Here is a 21,027-nt window from a genome sequence, read left to right as displayed (position 1 = left end):
CTCGTGTTTGTGAGCCAGCCCAGCAAAAAAGCCCTCAGAAGGAGATTCGAGTCTAGTTTTAGCCCTGGACTTTTAAAACGGAAGAACGCGAGGCAACGGGGGCCTTTGGGCTCCTCTCCCCGGCCCCGCGTTGGAGCGGGAGAGCGAAGGAGGCTGTCGGTGCTCAGCTGGGAGCCGCCGTCCATCTCCGGCCGTGCTGCTGGAGGGCTGCGGGTCCTGGACCGGCGTCTCCCTGGCTGCTCTTCTCACCTGCCCGCGCCTCGGCACGCAGCGGTGTGTGCAAGGAGACCTGGCCGAGCATTTGCCTCCCGGTCCTCAGCAGGGAGAGCACGCGGTGCTCGGGGCAGATGTAGGTTGTCCTAACTGAATGCAAGCTTGTCTTCTTTCTTAATACCGATATTTTTTCATCCTCCTGCTGCTCTGACCATCTTCTACTCCGGAGGTTCAGCCTCGGCTGTTTTTGGCAGCCTGTGATCTGTATTTTTAGTAGTTAAATTCAAATTGAATATTAAATGCTCTCCTGACCTTCGGGTAGTTGAGCAGCTCTATCTGTTGGCAGCGGATCGCCGTCACAGTGCAGGGCTGTGCGACGCCTGACGGAAAAGAGAGACCTTTCTTTTCCAGGCGGCACATGGAGGTCCCGCGGTGGCTTTTGGTGGCTGCATCCGTGTCTCCGCTACACCCGCAGGTCACGGTCAGCCTCTCCCACCTCCCGCGGCCGGCGGCATCCTGCCGCTGCGTCCCACCATCGCCGTCGCCCTGCTGCATCCCGGGGCTGCCGCAGTCCCAAAATAATCGCGGTGTTTGAACGTTGCTGTGAGCTTGGACCAGAGCTGCTTTCTGCCTGCGTGATCAGTTTAACGCTGTTGTGTTGCCTGAATACCTCTTTATTTGCAAAGTTCTGAAAACGTACTAATTTTGACGGCTGCGTTATCAACTAGAGCGTGCCAAGAACTCTTTGCTGAAAGGGTCTGGTGGGTTTTTTGGTCAGAAAATCCCAGTTCGTTGAAAATTCCCTCAGAAAAGTGCCTTAGTAAGACTTTGTCGAGAAGGTTTGCAGGTCTGGGTGGGATTTGGTGGGGCAGAAATGCAATCTCGGGCCACGTTACAGCCCCGTGATGACGGCACTAGCATGGGATACGGGAAACCCATCCTCGTTTTGAGCCCTTCTTGGGGGAACTTGTCTCTGCCACTTGGATCCGGGATGTGCACTAGGCTACTTCTCCATGCTGGGTGACGTCTCTCTTTGCTTCAGTTGTATTTTTGTGAAAAAAAGGCCCTGGAGAACTCGTGCCGCAGCGGCCCAACCCCGGCTTTCGCCCGGCTGCTGCGTATCTCCGGGACGCGGGGCAGGACGCGGCCGTTTGCAAACCGCGGGACAGGATACCTGTTTCCTGACATCTGATTTACCGGTCGCTAAATCAAGGTACCTGGTGGGAGCTGGCAAATCCATCAGCATGTTCATGTACCAAAGCGGTACCTCTGTCCTACAGGAGAAAAGACTAAATGAACCCCAAAGTAATGTATATTAAAAGAAAATGTAAAATGGCAGAGGCCATATGAACTAAGCAGAGGTATTTTCTAGCTGTCTAGTCTAACGTTTGGTATCATTTTTCTCTAGGATTACAGGGGCTTTCACCTCATAAATTTGTGCCTGTTTTAGGTCGTTAATCTTTCTTTACATGTTGCCTTGCAATTTTAGAGCTTTGCCACCATCTGGGATCACATTTTAAATGGAGTTTCCACTCAGTACGTTCCTTTTCATGAAATTATTTATATATATAGAAATATATAATAAATATATCAGGACTGGATTGGTTTTAAACATTTTCAGTGCTTTCGCAAGGGCTTACCTTGTGTGGAAAAACTTGTCTTCTCTAATAGAGAGCCATAACAGTGACCAATTAAAGGATCACATTTGCAATATGCTCTTAAATGGCAATTTAAAATATTGGTGAGTAACCCTGCCTCGCGATCTGCCGAGGAACGCGAGCTCTGCTGTTACGGCGTCAGGCCGCGCGGTGCCTTTCTATCGCTGCGTCAGGAGGAAACCTCAGCCCGTGGGACACACCAGGAAGCCCCGTGTGATGTCAACCTGGTGTCAACGCCAACCGCTGGAGCCGTGCCTGGGGTCGGGGCTGGCTTTGCAGGTGGGGATTGTGCTGCGGAGGCGTAACGTGGGAAGAAGGGATGGAGACGCTGGGTTCATAGTTCGTGCAAGGTCTCCTGTCAGCTGGTTCATGGCAGTAGTTGAGGGAAGGGAAACGTTCACGTGAGCAAGAGGGAGCCGAGTTACCTGCCACGGCTGAGCTGCTGTTGCTGGTGCACGTAGCGTTAGCCGTTGGCCCAGGCGGGACGGCCACCCCACCCCGCGTTCAGTGGCTGCGGCTTAGCTGTTGTGGCTTAACACGAGAGGTGCAAGGAGAAGAGTGGTGAAAAGGGACAGGGTGGAACCGAAGTTTTGGTTGTGGTGTTGGCCGTTAACATATCCGTTTGGGGGAAATGTGGGGAGGGGCCACAAGCCAGTGAAAGGTGGGAACTGGGAAGGAGCCGGCTCTTCCGCATGGGTGGAAGAGCAGCCGTGGCCTTGTGGAGGAACCTGTGCTTTCCTGTCATTGAACCCTCCAGACTGTCCGTGCACATGGAGGAATATTTTTCATCCCCCCTCTGGCAGCTCGGATGGAGAGGTTTGTAGACCAGATCATTAGAGATGATGATTGGCAGGAAAGGATTGCCCTCAGAGCTAATAGAAGAAATCAGTGATGTGCCCCAAATCGTCCTCATCCTCTTGGCATCTCCACATCCTCGGTTGCGGGGTCTCACGGTACCGTCCTCTTCCAGGGCATTGCCCTCGGTGGCAGTTTTCGGGTGTTAGCTCAGCACTCGCTCGTTTGCCTTGTATTCGGAGCGAGCTGCAGCTCCCAGATGTCATCCCCTTGCCCACCGCGATGGGAGCTTCTCGGTAAGAGCCGATGGCCCTTAGCTCTGGTTTCCCACCAAGGTACCTTCCAGTCTGTGCTGCCCGAGCCAGACGGGACACGTCGCTGGTGCTGCTGGTGAACGGGCCCTTCCCGCACGTGCGCGGTCGGGGAGGGAAGGCAATAAGGAATCCGCAGTTGGTAGCCCCAGAGCCTTTCCGCCCCACCAGAGCCGAGATGTCTGTCCCAGGCCCTGCTAATTATTTTAAAGGGATTTTGAACAAATAAATAGCCTGAGCAGTTCTGCAGTTCCATGTGTAATTTTAGCTCGGGACCCCTCCAAGAATGTACAGAATAAATAGGTGAATCTGTAATACATCCACAATTAACTCTATATACAGCAAGCAGCTCCAAGGCATGCTATGTAGGAATAGAGTCAATAAACAGGTATGCTGTGGGCCGTGGAAATGTGGTCTTTATTATTTGAGAAGGATAGCTCTGACCAGGAGGCAGGGCGCAGTCTGGAAAAGCAAACAGTGCAGCTACAGATCTTTCTGCCCCCACCCAATTTGCTGGAATTCAAAAGCTGTCATTTAAATGTACCCCTGGTAAAATATATCCTATGAGCCAGCCTTGCTCCTCGCTCGTGCTGGTTTAAATGGGGACTGACTCATCGTGAGCAAAGCTTGGCTTTGTACCTAAATGTCACAGATGTGGCAGGAAGGTTTCAGCTCCGCCAGTGACTTTGCAAGTGCAACTTTGTGAACACGAGAAAGAATTGCTCAGGATATTTTCTGATGCAGAGGCATAAAATTGCACGGCAGAATTTTCTCCCCAAACCCTCTCCCCTTTGGCATCTGCAGCTGCATGTGCAGCCATCATTCTGCAAGAAACCCAACGCCCAGACGTGAATCATTTCGCTGATTTTTCATGCTTTTAACTTTTCATTGCTGAGGCTTCGCTCAGCCAGGAGAAGTAGGGACCTGTTTCAGCTTTGAAAAACCTTAGACGCAGGGAAGGCTGGGGAAAGGACTTAAAAATGAAACAGCAGATTTATATATATAAAAAGTAAAAATATATGTTCTACATCTGAAGTTTATTTAGGTCCTTTGGGAGAGTGGCGCGGCACTACGTCTCTACTAAATTGCCAACATTTTATGGTCGTGCTGGCACCGAGTCAAACACACATCTCCTTGGCTTGGGTTGCTGTCTTAAAGCAGGCAGATTCCAGTATGTTTTTCTATGAACTGAATATTACTATTGACTGGACAAGGGAGCTCTGCCCAGCAAGAACATATAGTTAACTTTTCTTTTTGATAGATCTATCAAGACTCAATTATTTTGACGTTGTGTTGCTGAGGAGTTGACCCCTTCCGACCCACCCAGACATCAGACCTCTGTGCATTTTAAGACAGATACAACTTCTTAATTTTTGTCTTTTGATTTTTTTTTTTTTTTGAATAGAACTATATCGAAGATGGGAAGGTTTCAAAGGGGCTGTTTTTAACTGGTTTAGCTGTTGTATATGCAAGCAGGTTAGTAGCATGCACACGAGGACTTGTGTGCATGATGTATGTATAAAAATGCGTGTGAACATGTATTATGCTCTCACACAATTACGGCTGGGATTCGCACAAGATGCTGAGCAGTTTGCTGCTCAGTTTCCTATGAAAACCATAGCCGACCTCTATGTCTTTGTGCAAAATCACGGTGTTGCTCATCGGTCGAGCTGGCTGCACCCATAGTGCACCCACCACAAAGCCCCGCCAGCGGAGCTCGACATATTCTCCCCCTTTATGAGGAGGGGTATTTTGCAAAAGTAGATGGTTGCGGTACCTCCTGAGAGACTTCAGTGAAGACGCAGATCTTCCCACACGTACCAGCAGCTGTGGAAGTGGCCCGGTTTATCTGCTTTCTGCTCGCCTGCCTTTGCTGTCCTGCTTGGGCCTGGGATGCCGTTGCTCAGGTTTTGGAAAGCAGGTCTTTGATCTGCAGATGCGTCAGGAGGAAGGGTCAAGATCTGAAGCAGAGCAGACTGGCAGAGGAACAGCCCGTTGGATCCTGTTGATCAAATAATTCTCTGCAATGGAGAATCTTTTTTTTTTTTGATCCAAAGTATGAGAGAACTCGGTGCTTTCCTTTGAAGATGAGCTCATGCCTCGGTACTTGGGGAGGCTGGAGCTCTTGCTTTGTGTTCGTCGGGACGTTGCAGCAGCATGCAGGAAAGCATTTAATAATAATTCTCAGCGTGGTTTTCCATTTGGCTTGACAGGGTACTGCTGTTCTTCACACCTTCCTGTCTGTGCCAAGGACGTCCTCTCTTCTGACTGCCGGAGCCCCCGGGTGCCCGTACACTGTTAATGAAGTGTCCGTTGGGCCAAGCTAATCCTATTTCCTTTGACTGAATAGTTGATTGCTCTCATCATTTATTCGTGTGTGTTGTTGTTCAGTTTCCTACTATGTTTTTCAAGATTTTTCCGTAGTTATCCGCACTCGGGTTTGAGCATTGTGGTTCAGGAGGTGCCTTTCCAGGTAAAAATGAATTACAGTGTCCCGAGTGTGTAAGAATATTTAGTGCTTGCATTGCTTTCCGTGGGGTCAGACTTCTGAGAGAGGCGTCCAGGGCGGTATTTTGAAAGGCTGTCCTGCAAGCCATCCTTAGTATTGTTTTAATGTTAATGCCAAGCCTACTTTTGGTTATCTGGATCGATAGATCATCTGATTTTACCGTACCCAAACAGGTAAAATAGCAGATTTTTTGTTCACCTTGTCAAGACAGATTGATTCATAACTCGATAATATTTTGCTAATCTGTGAGTCTGAGCTGCCGAGATGCCCAGCCAAGCACGCAAACCCAGCGGAGGCTCCTGAAGACGCGCAGCAGGCTCGTCGTGGGGTGACGGAAGGTAGAAGTCCATCGTGGCAAAGGACAAAACTACCTTGACGTGTCTCTGGACTCCTCCTCGCGTGCAGTCTAAGGGGACGGTGTCTTCCCTGCGCTCCGGCTTTGCCGTCTCGCGCCGCGCGGTCACTGCCGGGCAGTCGTGCCACCCGCGATGAAAGCACGAGAGGCGCGGCCCGGCTTTGGCGGTGGGTTGCTCGGGGACAATGCGGGGCTTGTTTCCGCGCACACGTGTGGGAGAGCCTGGAGATTTTCCTAGGCTGAGATGGGGTATCTGACGCTGGGATTAAATACTTCACCAGAGTTTATGTAATGCCACGCCAGTAAGGAAAACGGGGTTGAGAGGAGAGACCATGTGCATTTACAGTCCCAGAGAAGAGCATTTGCTCTGGTGTATAATAGCCTTCTGTTGGGTTTTAGTAGCATATAGTTTAGTAAATTAGGAGTCTTCAGGTACTTAGCACTTTAATGGTTCTCACTAAGAACATAATTAAACCATAGACCCCTTAGGGAGAAAAAACAGTTTATTGTGCATATTTTTAGAATCTGTTACCAGCCCTCATAAAACCCGGTAGATACAAGCCAGAGAACATGCTTTAGCTGGCAACGTCGAATTCATTTATCAGTGCAGGCAGCCCCTACCCAATATCGCCCCAAAGTCACACGTTACAAATCTGTCCCGTGAATTATGGAATTAATTTTCCCCAATCTCGTTTCAAAACACATTTGCAGGGCAGTTTTTCCCTCACTGCTGGAGGTGTGAGGGAGGCAGGAGGTTTATTATGTTACACCTTGAGCTGACGCATAAAGCCAGTTTTTGCTAATCTTTTTTTTTTTTTTTAAAAGCATTTCATGCTTCACAGAAGTATCCAGAAATGTGGCTTATTTGAGACCAGACTGAACAAGGTTCCTGTGCTTCTTTCCAGGGCTTGTTTATTTATTTGCCTCGACCACGCGCGGCAAGGCGGGCGCTCGGGGACAGCAGGGACGGGGAGCAGGACGGGCCCGGTGGCCCCAGCCGCCCAGGTTGTCAAGCCGTCCTCGCTCGTCCCCCCACCAGTGTTTTAACTAATTTATGCAAATCATGCAAATCGCTCCCCTGGTAGTGTAATTTATTTAATTTTACATACCCGGGGTTTACGTCCCGGGGAAGCGGCCGCGGCGTGGAGGAGGCGGGGGTCCTTGCTGGTGCCGCTCCGGAGACCCCCTTGCCAGAAACCCTCTTATCAAATGCATTTCTTTCCCTCTGTCAAAGCAAGTGCCGAGGAGCCGTGTGTTATTTGTGGCGTGTCTACTGCAGCTTTAGGCCTTCGGTCGCGGGAGTTGACGCTTGTCATTGGACTTATCTCGCCTGTCACGCAGCGTTTCCCCCACCGACACCGTGATAATGTCAGTGCCGATAGCGTGAAGGATGGAAATACCGTAGTATCTGGGAGCAAATTATTAACCCGCGTCAGGTTTCCTAGCTGCTTTGCTGCTTTTTTCCCCCGTTTCTAGTTCAGCATAAGAATTAGGTCCCCTGAAAAAGTGCATGAGACACAAGTGCAGAAGATGCATCCTGTGCGTGTGCTCCCCTCCTGCACAAGTGCCCGTCTGCGGAACGGGATGGGAGCAAGGACCTCCCTTACCTTCGTGTCCCTCCTGCGCGGGGAGCTGAGGCCCTGCAAATCCACCGCGGCCCGTGCACCCCCTCGGCACGCTCACGGTGGGAGGTTTCACTGCGTGCGGGAGCACGTGTGTAATTACACGTGCAATGTTAGGTATTCCCCGTGGTCCAGGCTGCCGAAGTTGCACGCGTGGAAGAGGACGGATCCGGCCCTGCTCCGCGGGGCACTGCCGGTGGGGACGAGCCTGGCGGGGCTGCACCGCGGGACCGATGCATCGAGCGGGTTCGGTTAAGCCACATCCCAAAAAAAGCAAAAGAAGCCGCGGGAAGGACCTGCCTTTTTGGGAAAGACGGATGCGTTGCTCGGCGGTTTGGTAGCGAGGTCAGAGCTCCTCGAGAGCCTCCCTGAGCTTCGGGACGGCTGCAAGGGGACCAGAGCAGCAGATGAGCTGGGGCAGGACCCGGCGGCAGGGCAGGACCAGGGCAGGGCCGGGGCCGGGGCCGAGGCAGGAAGGATGCGGTCTGCCGTCCCGAGGGGGTGAAGCAGCCTCCAGCCCGGAGAGAGCAGCCGCTTTATTAATCCCAGCTTTGCTAATGAGGAATTACAATGGCTGTGGGATTTGGCAGTGGGAGCGGACTCAATTGCCATGCACAGTACAATATTTTCCCCGTTTTGTTTGTATTTTTGATTTAGCTACAAATAATTTAAAGATGTGCTGTGTCTCCTTTGATTAAAATCGGTGGTTTCGTCCTCTTTTTCTTTTTTCTGTTAGGATTTTAAAGCAACAATAATGAATTTGAGCTTTAGTTAGATGTGCTAAGGTAAATTGTTACCTTCTTTTTGTTTAAATTGCAGCACTTTTATGGGTTGCAGTCGTTAATGTATCAGTATTTGTTCTTGTTTCCTTTGTAAAATATTGTACTGGGTGGAAGGTTTCCCAGTGTCAAAAAACTTCAGGCTGATAGAAGAAAAATACTGTCCCAAGGCCAGCATGCAAGTATCTTAAACCAATATAGCATGTTTGGAGGAATTATACTTTCCTCTCCTGAATTATGATTTTGGAAAGCAGCGCTACCACCGCATTTATTTGAAATTTAAACATTCTGGAGGACTATGTGCTAGGTCTGGAAATGTGGTTCCCATTCGTGGCGCTGCGTGACCCGCTGCGTGACCCTGGGAAAGTCTTCTCCTCGGCTTCGCTATCTGCAGAGTTGCCCTGATGATCTTAGCACTTCTGCAGAGTGATTTAACATCCGTCGGTGTCGAGCGACGTCTCGGTATTACCTAACAGTGGTTTTCATTTCACATGCATGAGGGGTTTTTTTGGTTATAATGAAAAACGAAAGAGAAAGTTAAAGCTCTTGTTTTTTCAAAGATGTATCGGTTTAAAAATGCCTTTGTTTTTCATGAAAAGAATTGAATGAAATAATTTTCTATAACATGAAATTGCTCCTCAGAGGCAAAGGACAGCTCTTCCGTGGGCCAGCTTGGGGAAGGAAGGAGAAAGGCCAAGGAGCTCTGCAGACAGCCCTGCGGGTAGGGCTGGGAAGGGGGCTCGACTCCAGGTGACGTGTCTTCTCCTTCCTCTTTCAGACCCAGCCGGTGCCCAACCCGATAGCCTATTTCATGCATCGCTCCCCGTGGTGGTTTCATCAGTTTGAGACACTGTTCAACCACTTCATCGAGCTGGTGGTGCCGTTCTTTGTCTTCCTCGGACGTCGCATGTGCATCCTACACGGCGTTTTGCAGATCCTCTTCCAGGTGAGACACTCCTGGGTTTGCTTCCTAAGGGTCACACCTTCGCCCAAGAGATCGCAGGGGTGTTGGAAGGGCCTAAGACCTCTCCCGCGATGCACGTGGGTGCTGAGCAGCTGGGGTGGGCCAGGGCGGCCGAGCTGCAGGCGCGCGATCCTAACGCTGGCGTGGAAACCCACTGAGCACCTTCTCCGTCGCGGCAGCACCACGGGCTGTAGCCCGTCGAGCCTCTACCGGAGCAGCGTCCGGAGGAACTGCATCACTGTCAGGTCAGGAGCGAATCAAGATGATTCAAAGCAATTAGCTGCTGCCTTTGGGGTGATTTGCGCTGGTATGGCTGCTGCTCGTGTGTTCCTGGAGATTTGTTTCCCTTGCGTTTGGTTGGTTTCCATCCGTGTGGGCGGCAGAGAAATGTTAGCACAGGGACTAGGGCAAAGAGTTGGATGGTCCCGGCTCTGACTGAAGGTTGCGGAAGGCCTGGAAGAATATTTGCAATTTCTCCAAAAGTAAATTTTTACAGACAACATCTTTCGCTCTTTGAAGAGAATTAGATATTTAATGTTTTCTCTGAAAACATTTAAGTTCTCATTTTCACAACCACCAGGTTTGCCAAGGTTCATAGTGAAAATCATTTGTTCACAAAGTAATAGCATTCACATTCCAGTTGGTTTTTTTTACATGAAATAAATGGATCTGTGCAAAAGGCAGAGAACAGAAGGTCCTGAACCTATACGTTCCCAGGTCCCATCTGATTTCCGTCTCCTCTGCCCCAGGACAATTGAAAAACTTCATTAAACCGCAGCCGCTCCGAGTGCCGCTTCCAGCTCGTGCTTGCTGCAGTGTTTCTTCATGTCACTGCAGCTTCGTGAAATTCATACACTGGAGCTGTTACTGCTTCCTGTAAATACGTGCCATGATTAAACTGGAGAACAGCTTATAAACTGTATTGGTAAACCACAAAAATGCTGATCAGATTTTAAAGGGCTGACATAAAAGCCGAGGGATTTGTGTGTTCGCGCAGAGAAGGCTGCTCCCCTCCCTGCTTCTGAAACACGTCCTGTTGTGTCTGGCTACCGCAGGACATAAAACCTTTGCTTTGCTCTCTTTACGCACCTTTTGGCGTCGGGGGTCTTCTCGGTGTAGCCGGAGGTCCCCAGCGCGGGAGCAGAGCGGGGGCGGCTGCCCGTAGCCGGCGCTCGGCTTCGAGGAGGTCTCGGGGCGTTGCTGCGTCTGGGGCTGGCACGCCGGGTCCGCTGGTGACGGTCGTCGCGTGCGACGTGTCCCGTGTGACCAGGAGGATGAGGCCAACCCTAAGAAAGAGAACCTGCTTTCTCTTTTGTGGACAGAGCAAAATATCCCCTGGGAAGGGGACGGGTGCTGAGACAGTGCCGATGGAAACCGGGTTAGCGTGCTCGGCATTGCAAGTGGAAATAGTCTTGCGTGTGAGCAGGTTTAGGGGGGACGGTGACTGCTGTTTCTCAGGGCAGATGGACCAAGAAAGGACCGTGGTGAAGGGCCTGGGAAAAGGAAGCGATGCTGCCCAGTTCCAGGCCCAGGACAGGGCTGTCGCGTTCTCTTCGCTCCTGTGTTGACAGCAAAGCGGTGGCCTGACAGCCTGAGATGACGATGGGCCAGGCAACGCGCCCGCCTTCCCAAGGGCCCTAACGAGCCGCGCGACCGCGGGTGTGCTGCAGGGGTCCAGGGGGATCTGAGCAAGCAAACTGCACACAATAAAGGCTCATAATGACATATTGTAAATGCATGCATCTAACCACCCTTTAATTGGTGCTTTATTGATAGTTTGCAATTACTGACTTATTTCTATCATGAGGGGAGTCTGCAAAGGGAAAAAGGGTCCCAGTGTAACGTGCGGCTCTGGTGCATTTATAGCATTTCAACAAAAACCTGTTTATTTAATATTTACTGCCCTTTTCTTCATTCAGAATGACTTTTATTGACAATACTTCTGCTCTGCAAAGGAAGCAATAAAGTTTAATGTTGATATACCACTTAATTCTGCTTTTCAAGATTTGAATTGACATTACATGCAAGCTTTATTGGACATTTTATAATTGTTATTGGAGTCATGGTGGCTAGCTCGAGTAGGTGTATTTTTCCAGATTCCAACTGGCCTGGAGAATATTGCTTTGTCAGGAGCCCAGAAAAAGTTGTGCTTAAAAAAAGAGTCTTTTTTTCAGGTGTGAACTTATTCTTCTCGCCTCTTTCACATGTGTAAGGAAAAAGGCTTAGCGAGCGGGACGTCGGCGAGGAGGGGCTGGAGGCGGGCGTCCGGGCCGAGCCGAGGAGCGGGCTCGGTGGAGGTTTGTCCCCAGCGGTGTCACCGGCCGGGGTTGCTCCCGCTGGACGCCCGCAGCGGCTCGGGGCGCGCGGGAGCCCTGGGCATTGCCCGCGCATCCCCGGTGCTGCGGTTTCGGTCCGCACGTGGCAGCGTGCTTCGGGCTCTGCCCGTGCCGACACGGGTGCCCTTAACTCGAGCTTCCGGAAATCTCCCCATTTGGCTGCTTTTTGATCTTTAATAATTCCCCGGCAAGTCCCAGAGTCTGATTGCAAGTCACTTGCTATAAATAGACTTTGCTTTAGAAAAATAAAAATCGAGGAGCGGGTTGAATGCTGGCCAGTTCCCATTAGAAAAATCATTACTCATTGTTAGCAACCAGCAGATTGGGGTGATTTACAGCTGTGGGTGTAGTTTTTGCAGGACATCTGCACACAGAGAGATTCTCAATCAACTCTCAGCGCCCAGAGCACGTTTGCCAGGATCAAAGGTGAGCTGCGAGAAAATGTCATCCAAGATTTTACCGCGGCTCGGCCAGGCCCCATCAGCAGAGTTTCCCCCGGGCAGGCTCCGGCCGAGCTCCCGAGCTGTCAGCGCAGCTGCGCGCGGCGGCTGCCAAGGGCCAGGTGCCTCTGCTGGAGGAGGGTCCTCCCAGCCTGGCACGGAGGTCCCGCCAGGGCTCCTGGGCGGGAGAGGGTCCGCGTCCTCAGCACTGGTGAGTCCCTTCTCCCAGCAGAGAGATTGCAATAGGCTCTTCTGACCCGTTAATCAATTGCCACTTCAACCCCAGTCTCCTGAGAAGGGGTTTTTGCACTGTAAAGAGATGGCCATGAGGATGAAGCTTTGGGATGAGGCATTTCCTAGCTTGCAAGAGCCTTTCTCAGCCTCATGCCACGCACAGCTCCCTAGCAAAGACTCCCAGCCTGGTCTGCACAGGTTAACGTCGCCCCATGAGGCTCTTTCCTTCCTTTAGTGCCTGCTGGGATTCAAACCCCTTGGGTTTCCGAGACCCAGCGTAGCGCGTTGACCCATCCCACCTGCAAGGGAGCCTTCTCCAAGTACCGCAGCTGGCGTGGAGGTGTTGCCAGCTGACGGCGGCAGTCTCCCCGCTGGGCTCTGTGTGCTGAGTGCATCTCTCCGCATGTAGAGCGAAATCTTAGATGAAGGGCAGCCAATTGTAGAGGATCTCCAAGGTAAATACGCAGCATTGTTTCAAAAAAACATTCTTTCTAGCATTTACGGTACGTAGAAATCCGAATCTAAAACAGAAATTGAGCTAAATGGACGTTTAACTTTTCAACATCGTTAGGGATTTATTGTGAGCAGGTGCCAGACTCGACGTGCCGAGCAACACTGCTGCAAATGGTCTCTGCCAGGAATAAAACTGGAGGAGAGACTTGTAACTCAGCTCCCTCCCTGCTCGGTTCTGCACACCAGCCCTGTAAAAACAGACTGGTGAGAAATGTCCAATCTGAGCCACAGAAACCTCCAAGTAAGCCTGAGGTAGAGTTTGCTCATGTATAACCAAGAGTGTTTCTGGGAGTTCACGAAACACAGCGAGCTTTTTGCTACCATTTATTTTTGCCCTTCCTGGGAAGTCTGGGCACAGCTTGTCGCTGCTGTTTCGAGGCAGAGCCGTGTTCCCCGAGATGCTGCTGTCCGGAGGTCGCATCAGACACCAGAGCCCGGTGCGTGTGACGGGCGTAGGAAAGCTGCAGGTTCCAGCTAAAGATGGTTGTGGTGGCCCCTGGTAGATGTTTAACAAATGGCTTTGATGAATGATTCTTGCACTTTGAGTCTGATGGCACCCATTGGCCGATTTTGTAGTAGTAATGGGGTCTGATCTGCAAAATATATATGCAGGTCAAGAGCACACCCAAGTTCTGGAGAAATCAAGTCCAAAACGTGGTCGTTAGTATCTAGAGGTGGAGGAAGAGGTCTTCAGGGTTCTTGGAGACCACAGGGGACATCTAGACCCTGTTATATGTGGTTCTGGGGAAGCAGAGTCAGAGGACCCTTCCCACCGTACCACCTCGGACTGCATCGCGTGGTCTCTCCCTTCTCTCCCCGCCAACGTTGGTCCTCTGCGTGTGCACGCGTTCGCCCTTGCCCGTCCCTCCGCTCAGCCACCCACGGCCAGAGAGAGTCGAGCGCGAGAATCCGTGAGTGAAATCCGAGAGGGTGAAAAAACAGGTCCCTGCCGCCTTGCGGGTGTTTCGCCGCTCTCCGGAGCTGGCTCCCAAAACCCTGAAGCTGCATGTTTTTCACGACGTCTGATGCACGGCTTACACCAGCAAACGTGTTTCTTGGCTCCTGCCGCCAGCCTGTAAAATTACACTGCTTGGCAAACAGGTCGGCGAGGGGAAGCCAGGGGGAAGCCAACAGGAGAGGAAAAAGCCACCTTGCCCCTGCGAACTGGCAGGTAGCGTTGGATTAGCGCGCGCGGCGGAGGTTTGCGTTGCCGGCGGGAGGGAGCCGCTTCGGCTCTGCCAGACGGGAAGGAGCTGAAGTCTCACAAAGGTAAAAATGCACTAAAATAAATAAAAATAGAGGGAAAACGGGGCAGCTGGCAGTGTTGGAAAATCAGGGCTGTTCCTTCACTTTGCTGCCATAGGACTTTCAGCAAGAGGGAGAGTTTTAGGCCTTTGAACCCCCCGGGCAGGGCAGACGTGCCCTCGCGGGGGTGGAGGCCAAGTCCCTGGCCCGTGCCAGCAGGATCAGGCCCTGCACACGGGCTTTAGCTACGCGCCCGTCGGACATGCATGCCGCTCGAGCAGTAGTTTTCCTCTGTCGACGCAGATGCCTGTCATTAGCTTGTGGTCGCGTTGTGCACGGAGAGAAGGTCGCTTCCCCATCCGCCGTCCCAGCCCCGCGGTTTGCCGATGGCGCAAGCAAAGGCCAAGCGCAGAAGAGCCAGGGATCCCTCCTGGAGTCCTCCGGGGGAGTTCAGCCCCGTGGGTAAGCTCAAATTCAGCCCGTGAAAGACACTGCGGACCGTATTTCTCCATGCAGCATCCCCGGGCCAGCCCCTGCTCTCGCTCGCGGAGGACCGGCTCCGCGGCGTCGCTCCGGCCGGCCGGGGCCCGTGGGCATCAGCGGGCGCTCGCTGCGCGGGCTGGGAGACTCGCTCCGCAACGCGCCTCGGGCCAGCACCCGTCCCGGGCTCCCACCGCTTGCCCTGGCGCGGCTCCAGCTCTGCTTTGATCCGCAGCAAAACAAAACGCGAAGTCACGGAGTTACGGGGCAGCTTTTCGGTTCCGTTTAACCCACCCTAAATTAATACCAAGCTATTCAGGAAAAACCCCACTTAGGCAGGCAGAACCCAAAGTGCCTAATCGCTCCCTAGATTTGGGTTTGCATCCAGCATGCAGGTACCCGGGCAAGGCGAGCGGCTGCACCGGGCCCAGGAGTGCCGGCCCGCAGCACCGCCTCGGTGCATCACGCCGCTCGGGTACCGGGTCTGGTATTAGTTAGCAGCAAGTTAAGTCCTTGCATTTTGCAGTAGTCCGAGCGACTTAGAAACACTTACTGTTAGCCATAGGAGTGCATTTAATTAGCTTCTGATTCAGGGGGCTGGGGTCTTTTTTTCTTTTCTTTTCTTTTTTTTAAATCATTAAATAAAGTGTCACCCCTAGCCAGCGCTGTAAACTCTATTTTGATTGTGGCTGCAATAACCCCTTTGGGCGTCATTCAAATTGTACTAAACAGTTTCTGGAGAGCGCTGGTTTCTCTCAAAATAAACCAAAGTCCAGCTTTGACAAGCTCTAATGAAAAACAAATTGTTATATTACTTAGAAAAATAATTTGAAGGAAGTCTGAATTAGTTGTAAAGGTGGAAAAGGTTCAGCTACTTGAAAATAGACGTTTGGAAGGTATTTATTTTAACCATTAAGCCAGCGGCCTTGAAATACAGCCTTGTTTGTTTCTGAATGCGCCTAACGAGAGACATGAATCATGCTGTTAATCAGTATGGGAACGTGATTAATTGGAGAGGGGACCGGCGACGGCTCCAGCAGGCAGAGCCGCCTGGCAGAGGCCCGCGGCGAAGCCGTCGCGCTGCTGGGACTTGCCGTCGGTCCTGCTGCTGGCCGGGGAGGCACGCGCTGGAGGGCTCCCGCAGCCCGGCTGCTGCGGGCCGTTGGTTTTCTTAAATGGAAAATAGAATGTGGCTGTTTGGGACGCGGCAGTCTCGGATTTTTGGTGCCTCTGCGTTTGGTTGTCCGGCTTGAAACGTGCCATGGGCGAGAAGGTGGCACGTCCCGAGCCGGGCACCCGGCACGCGGTCGGCTCACCCTGGCTGCGCTGATGATGTTTTCGCTTGCTCAACCTCAGGGACACATTTCGAACCCAGCCCTGAAGCTGGCTGTTGTGCCGTGCCCCCGTGCCGGCCGCGAAAACGGCTGTGCCTTCGCCCGGGGACCGCTCGCGGCCCCTTGTCCTTGGATGTATTGCTAAGTGCAGACGTTCAGAGATCACGAGTTAGATCCCACGTTGTAAGACTCGCTTAAGCACAATGAAAATCCAACATATTCTGGATGCCCTTCTTATTTCTTCCCTGTTACGGTCTTTCGGGGTGCTCGCCGGTCTCGTTTGCTGCGCTGGCCTATGTAGGCTTTACACCCTTCTCCTCTTCGCACTATATGAACACCTTCCAGAGGCGTATTAAATGACCTGGCTGACGTCCACCACATGTGGTCCGTCCTTTGCCAAGGGAAAAGGTTGTGTGAGCATTAGAGTACTCCGGTTCTTAAGGCTTTGGGGCAATTTTTTTCCCTCTTTTAATTTTGCATTTGATTTTCGAGATTTCTCGGCGATGCAGCAACTTTCTGCTTGCAGTGCTCTAGCAGCGCTCCAGGTGGTTGGGCTTGAAGAGCAAAATCAATTACGGCAATGTTGTCAGTGAAACTATATGAGTTGGCGAGGCTGAAACAGCTTCAAAACATCTGTACTTTCCAGATGTGGCGTGCTCAGTACTGCGCTGTAGCGTTCAGGCCCAAACAAGGATGGGAGATAAAGTACGTGTTGCACATGTGATTGCATGTATGTGTAAGTGTATGTTTAAAACATTATGTCTAATAAGAGCCAGACCAGCTATAAGCCAGTGATGTTACCGAAGTCACTGACATGATTTTGAACGTGTGTTGTTACCATATTTCCAGCGATGGTTATTTATTTACATTTAGGTGTAACTACTAAAGCTGAGCTTTTTGAACCATTATGTTGCCCAAGCCAAAGGACTTAACCACCAGTATCTGTGTCAAATCCGTTTAAGGTACAGATTTGTACAGTTGCAGGTAATGGCTTTAAGTGATGGGCTCCCCAAGTGAAGTTCTTCCAGGTTTAATCCCATTCCCTGTGCCGTATTCCTGATTCAAACTTACCACATTGCGTCTTCCCAGCCTGGGCTCTCAGGAGGTCTATGCTGATGTTCGCTCGCTTTTCAGCAGTGTAAAGGTGGTACTGGGGTGGTATTTGGATTTTGGATTTTCCCCCCAATATCTAGATTTTGGGACCCTTTAAATAATGTTTAATATTAAAATTAAAAAAAAAAAAAAGAAAAAACAGAACAGCCTAACTGGCAACAGATGGCAGATTATAAACTTTTTTAAAGGGAGTTTATAATACACGTCAAGAAGAGAATCATTTATTAGCTTCAGATGCAGACGTGGGAAAACAGAACGTGTCTGTTCGAGCAGTTCGAAGTGGAAGAGGTTGGAGTGCGTTGTCTTTGGAGTAGTGTTTTTGGTGTGTTTAAGGAGGATTTTGCCGCGCAGTTCACAATTACGGAGAGCTCTCCTAGCTGAAGCGAAAGGTTTCCATGATTGCTGCTCTTTAATCATCCCTCCGTGATCACTGTCCATTGCAACTGTTTAAACTATGCACTTCCCACGGGTTTCTGGGTTCAGCTTAGCAAAGCTAGGTAGCCCACCAGGTCAGAGCCCTTCATCTCTGCCTTTAGCGGTGCCCAGATTTCCCTGTGCAGACGCAGCTCTGCAGCCCGTCCTCGCCCACAGGGACGGCACGAGCCCCCCCGGGGTCTGCACGTGCCGGGAGAGGTGGTGAGGGGTGTAAAGCCGAGGCCAGTGGCTGCTGCACGTGCTGCGATCGGTCTCCGATGGGTCACGGCACCAACAACAGGGCTGCAGGTACCAACTCACGGGCCAGGTCCTCGTTGGTGTAATTAGTGCAACTCAGACAACATCCATCGAGATGTGATGGACCAGATGATACCCAGTACCCCGCCAGGTAGGCAACTCTTTTTAATTATTAATTTGCATATTTGAGGAGGTGATTTTCTGCCAAGTTAACCAGTGCATCTTCTGTGCGTGTGGACAGCTTTGTTTGAGCACACCTTGAATCTGCTGAGCATAAATCCATAAAAATGCCCTTGGGTTCATGGGTGGCAGCTTTGCGAGTTTGGAGGGGGTGTGGAGGATCCCTGGCCCCAAGACTGGTTGACTTTAATTAAACCAGCTACAATGAATCCCACATAATTTCAGGCCTTTAATTTTTGGTGTCCAGGCTGCCCCGGGGTAGCAGCGAAGATGGATCTTCTTGTGTACTGCTCAGATGAAAATAGCTCATTTGCTTGTTCTGGGCCAAGTTGCCGGGTTTAATGTTTCTCCGTAATGATGCTGCCTCCAGAGAGGCCTTATTTTGATTTGGAAGTGTTGGGATGAGGATGCGGCGCTGTGATACTTTAGCCCACACGCAGTTTACACAGCTGTGTTATCTGCGTCCCCCGGCGCCACCGGAGACATTATCTCCTCGGTGATGCAAGAGCTAGAAATTGCAGGAAACCTGTGTCACTCATTACTTTCATCTTCGTATAAAACTGGGGTTTCTTGGAGCCGGTGACTCAGAGAAATCTCCGATTAGTGCAAAATCCTCCTGGAGCAGCTGCGGTTTGTTTGCCCGGCTGCCTGAAGCCAGCGGAGCCGTGCTTGGAGGCAGGCGGCACTCGGCCGCGCGGGGCCGGGCCACCGGCGTGAGCAGGGCGCGCGGGTGGCACGTAGGCGCTCGCTGTCAGGACACGGCGGTTTTCATCCGGAGACTCCTCTGCAAGCGCCGAGTCTCCCCTGGCCTTTCCTTGGGGTGGCGTCACCGTTTTGCAGAAGGTTGATGGATTTTGCTTGCTGCCATGAACTGAGTCAGTGGCCGATCCCCGCCGAGACTCGAGCGCGAGAATACCTTGTTCCAGGCCTGTGCTCGTGTTACGAGGCCTCGCCGCTCTTGCTCACGTTTGAGTTTAGTCTCTCCCAGGAGCACTGAAGGTTTTGTGTGTCCGCGGGAGACGTTCCTGGTGACCTGCTCTTGCTTCACACACACGCGACCCACTTTGAAGATGGGTTAAGCTAAACAGGAACAACGTAGTTTTGCTCTGGAGCTGATGTCCCCATATGGAGCTATTCAGGAAGCAATATGGCACTTTAAATTTACACCCTACTTTAATTAGAAAAACTTGCAAGCAAACCCTTGATCAGTGCCAGTTTTGCAAAGCCTGGGAAAGCAAGTGGCCTAAAACTGTGTTCGCGGCTCATCGCCGTCGGCCCGTCCTGTGACTGGTGCTGGCGAGAGACAGGATGAAGCTTCCAGAGGCTTTTCTGGGAGCCATGTGGCGGATTCATTTGGAGAGCAAGGATCAAAGGAGCCGAACCCTCTAAAATCTGAAAAGCTTGTTCCCGTCTATGAAACCATATCATTGCTGAACTCGTGCTTGTCTTAGCTGAGACATCCGTGCATGCACAGCACGGGTGCTTCCGCTTGCACAGATCATGTCTGCAAGGCGGTGCAACGGGACCCTGGCGAAAGCCTAGCAGAAATACTCACAGAATCGGCAGTAAATCCTTAAGAGCAGTTTGGCAACGTTTAGTGTGAGATTATGCACGTGTAGCATAGCGACTGGGTCTGGCAGGTCGTGTGGACCTGAGCTTGGAGAAGTGCTTTTGCCATGCAGACAAGCAAGCGGAAGGGAGGAGAGAGTTGGGTATTTGGGGGAAACCTTTCTGCTCGCGCTGGCAGGTCGCTGGCTGCTGCCCCTCCTGCCTGTGCAACGGCCCCCTCTGATCTTTGCTGCTTTCTGTAGCTTTTGGGTAATGTACTGCTTTGAGTTTGTGCCAACAGCCCAACTATACCCGTTCTGGCCAGCTCAGCACGCTCGGCTCAGGGCAGGCTTGAAGTCTCGTTCACAGTCACAAATGCTGAGCTAAACTCTTTCCCCGCGTACGTAGCAGCCTTTTTTTTTGCTGTAAAAGCATGAAAGTCCCAGGTCTGCTCTGAGAGTCAGACGAGCGCCCGAGTCTCTAAGCTGGGGACGGGCCCTGGCATTTGCGCTCAATGAGGCCGCGAACATCAAGAAACAAGACGAGAAAGCAAAACCTCCCAAAGCGAATGGGCGTTTTATGACAAGCCCTGCATGCTGCTGTTCTGCAGCAACGTGTCTTGGGTGCCTGCTGCCGTTCAGGGCCGTGGGCATCCGTACGTTCATACCCATGCTCGCCCCTGCTTCCCCGGGGCATGGGAGCACCATTGCTCTTAGCAGCCTCTGTTTCTCCATGCCTAAAATGTTCGAGAGGGCCTGCGAGGCAAGGATCGCTTCTCCCTTAATAACTTTGCTGATGGTTGCTTTCTGAGGCTCATCTTCTTCCTAGGACTCAGAGATTGGTGGCTTTATCGTCATCCTTACCTTAACCAGTTCATCTGCAGCAGCTATTTTTACCCAGTTACCAGCACCTTTTGCTGAAACTTGCCTGACTGCTGGAGTCGGTGTTGTCCCGTGCCAGGAATCCTGCAGGTCGGCTGGAACTGAAGGTGAGACTTCCTCCATGTCTCCTCCAGCTGTGTCATCCTTCCTTGAAGAGACGTTGGGTTTTGGAAGAGGTGAAAGCTTGGGTCGTTCTTCCTGAGCAAAGTAAGAAGTTAGGGAAAGAAGGATTTGCTGAACTCCACATTCCTACAATGTGAAACGGCTTGGGAGAGAAGGGAAGATAACTGTTTCTCATGTGCCAGTCAACCGTCACATTATTGTCATTGCTTTATAGCACCTGACAGCTCCTACTGCTAGGTGCTGTAGAGAGATGCAGAAAAACAGGAGAAATAGACAATTCAAAGCATAGTCAAGCAAAATTCAAAAATTTCCACTGTAAAAATAAACCATACTGCGTTACTTGTTTGGATGAGGATTGGGTATTTGTATGGCAGGAAAGGGACTGGGATCGCTTTCATTGCATCAGTAGCGTCATTTGCTCCATGGCCAACTCTTGAAAACCAGCTCTAATCCCCCCTCAGATCCCTCTGGGGCAGCAATGGCAAATCCGCCCGCTCTCCTAATCAACGCTGAGCGTTACCGTGGGCCAGAAACCTCAGAAGGGAGCAAAGCCAAGGTAAAAGGGTCAGGATCTGGGGGAGGGGTGCTGGGAAACCTAATGCATCAAAATCAGCTCAGCTGCTGTGATTCAGTGGGCAGATGGGATGGTGCCAGAGACACTATGAGGCCAATGTTTTTCTTTCCTCCCTGCAAAGTATTCAGGGGCAGGCGTTAGGGTCCTA

At 51.5% G+C, this 21,027-nt stretch overlaps 1 protein-coding gene across 6 annotated transcripts in view; it reads left to right on the top strand.

Annotated features, from left to right (window-relative positions):
- The window catches only part of LMF1 (lipase maturation factor 1), a 231,306-nt gene that overhangs the window by 125,249 nt on the left and 85,030 nt on the right, over positions 1–21,027 (top strand). For all 6 annotated transcript variants that reach the window (XM_064520068.1, XM_064520067.1, XM_064520066.1 and 3 more), the window contains exon 6: positions 9,021–9,188. In XM_064520068.1, the coding sequence (XP_064376138.1) occupies positions 9,021–9,188 (168 nt within the window). The remainder of the gene's footprint in view (positions 1–9,020; positions 9,189–21,027) is intronic.

Source organism: Dromaius novaehollandiae, chromosome 14 (genome assembly GCF_036370855.1).
Source record: "Dromaius novaehollandiae isolate bDroNov1 chromosome 14, bDroNov1.hap1, whole genome shotgun sequence".
Classification (NCBI taxonomy): Eukaryota; Metazoa; Chordata; class Aves; order Casuariiformes; family Dromaiidae; genus Dromaius; species Dromaius novaehollandiae.
Note: the sequence above shows the minus strand (reverse complement) of the source record. Positions and strands in the feature narration are given on the sequence as shown.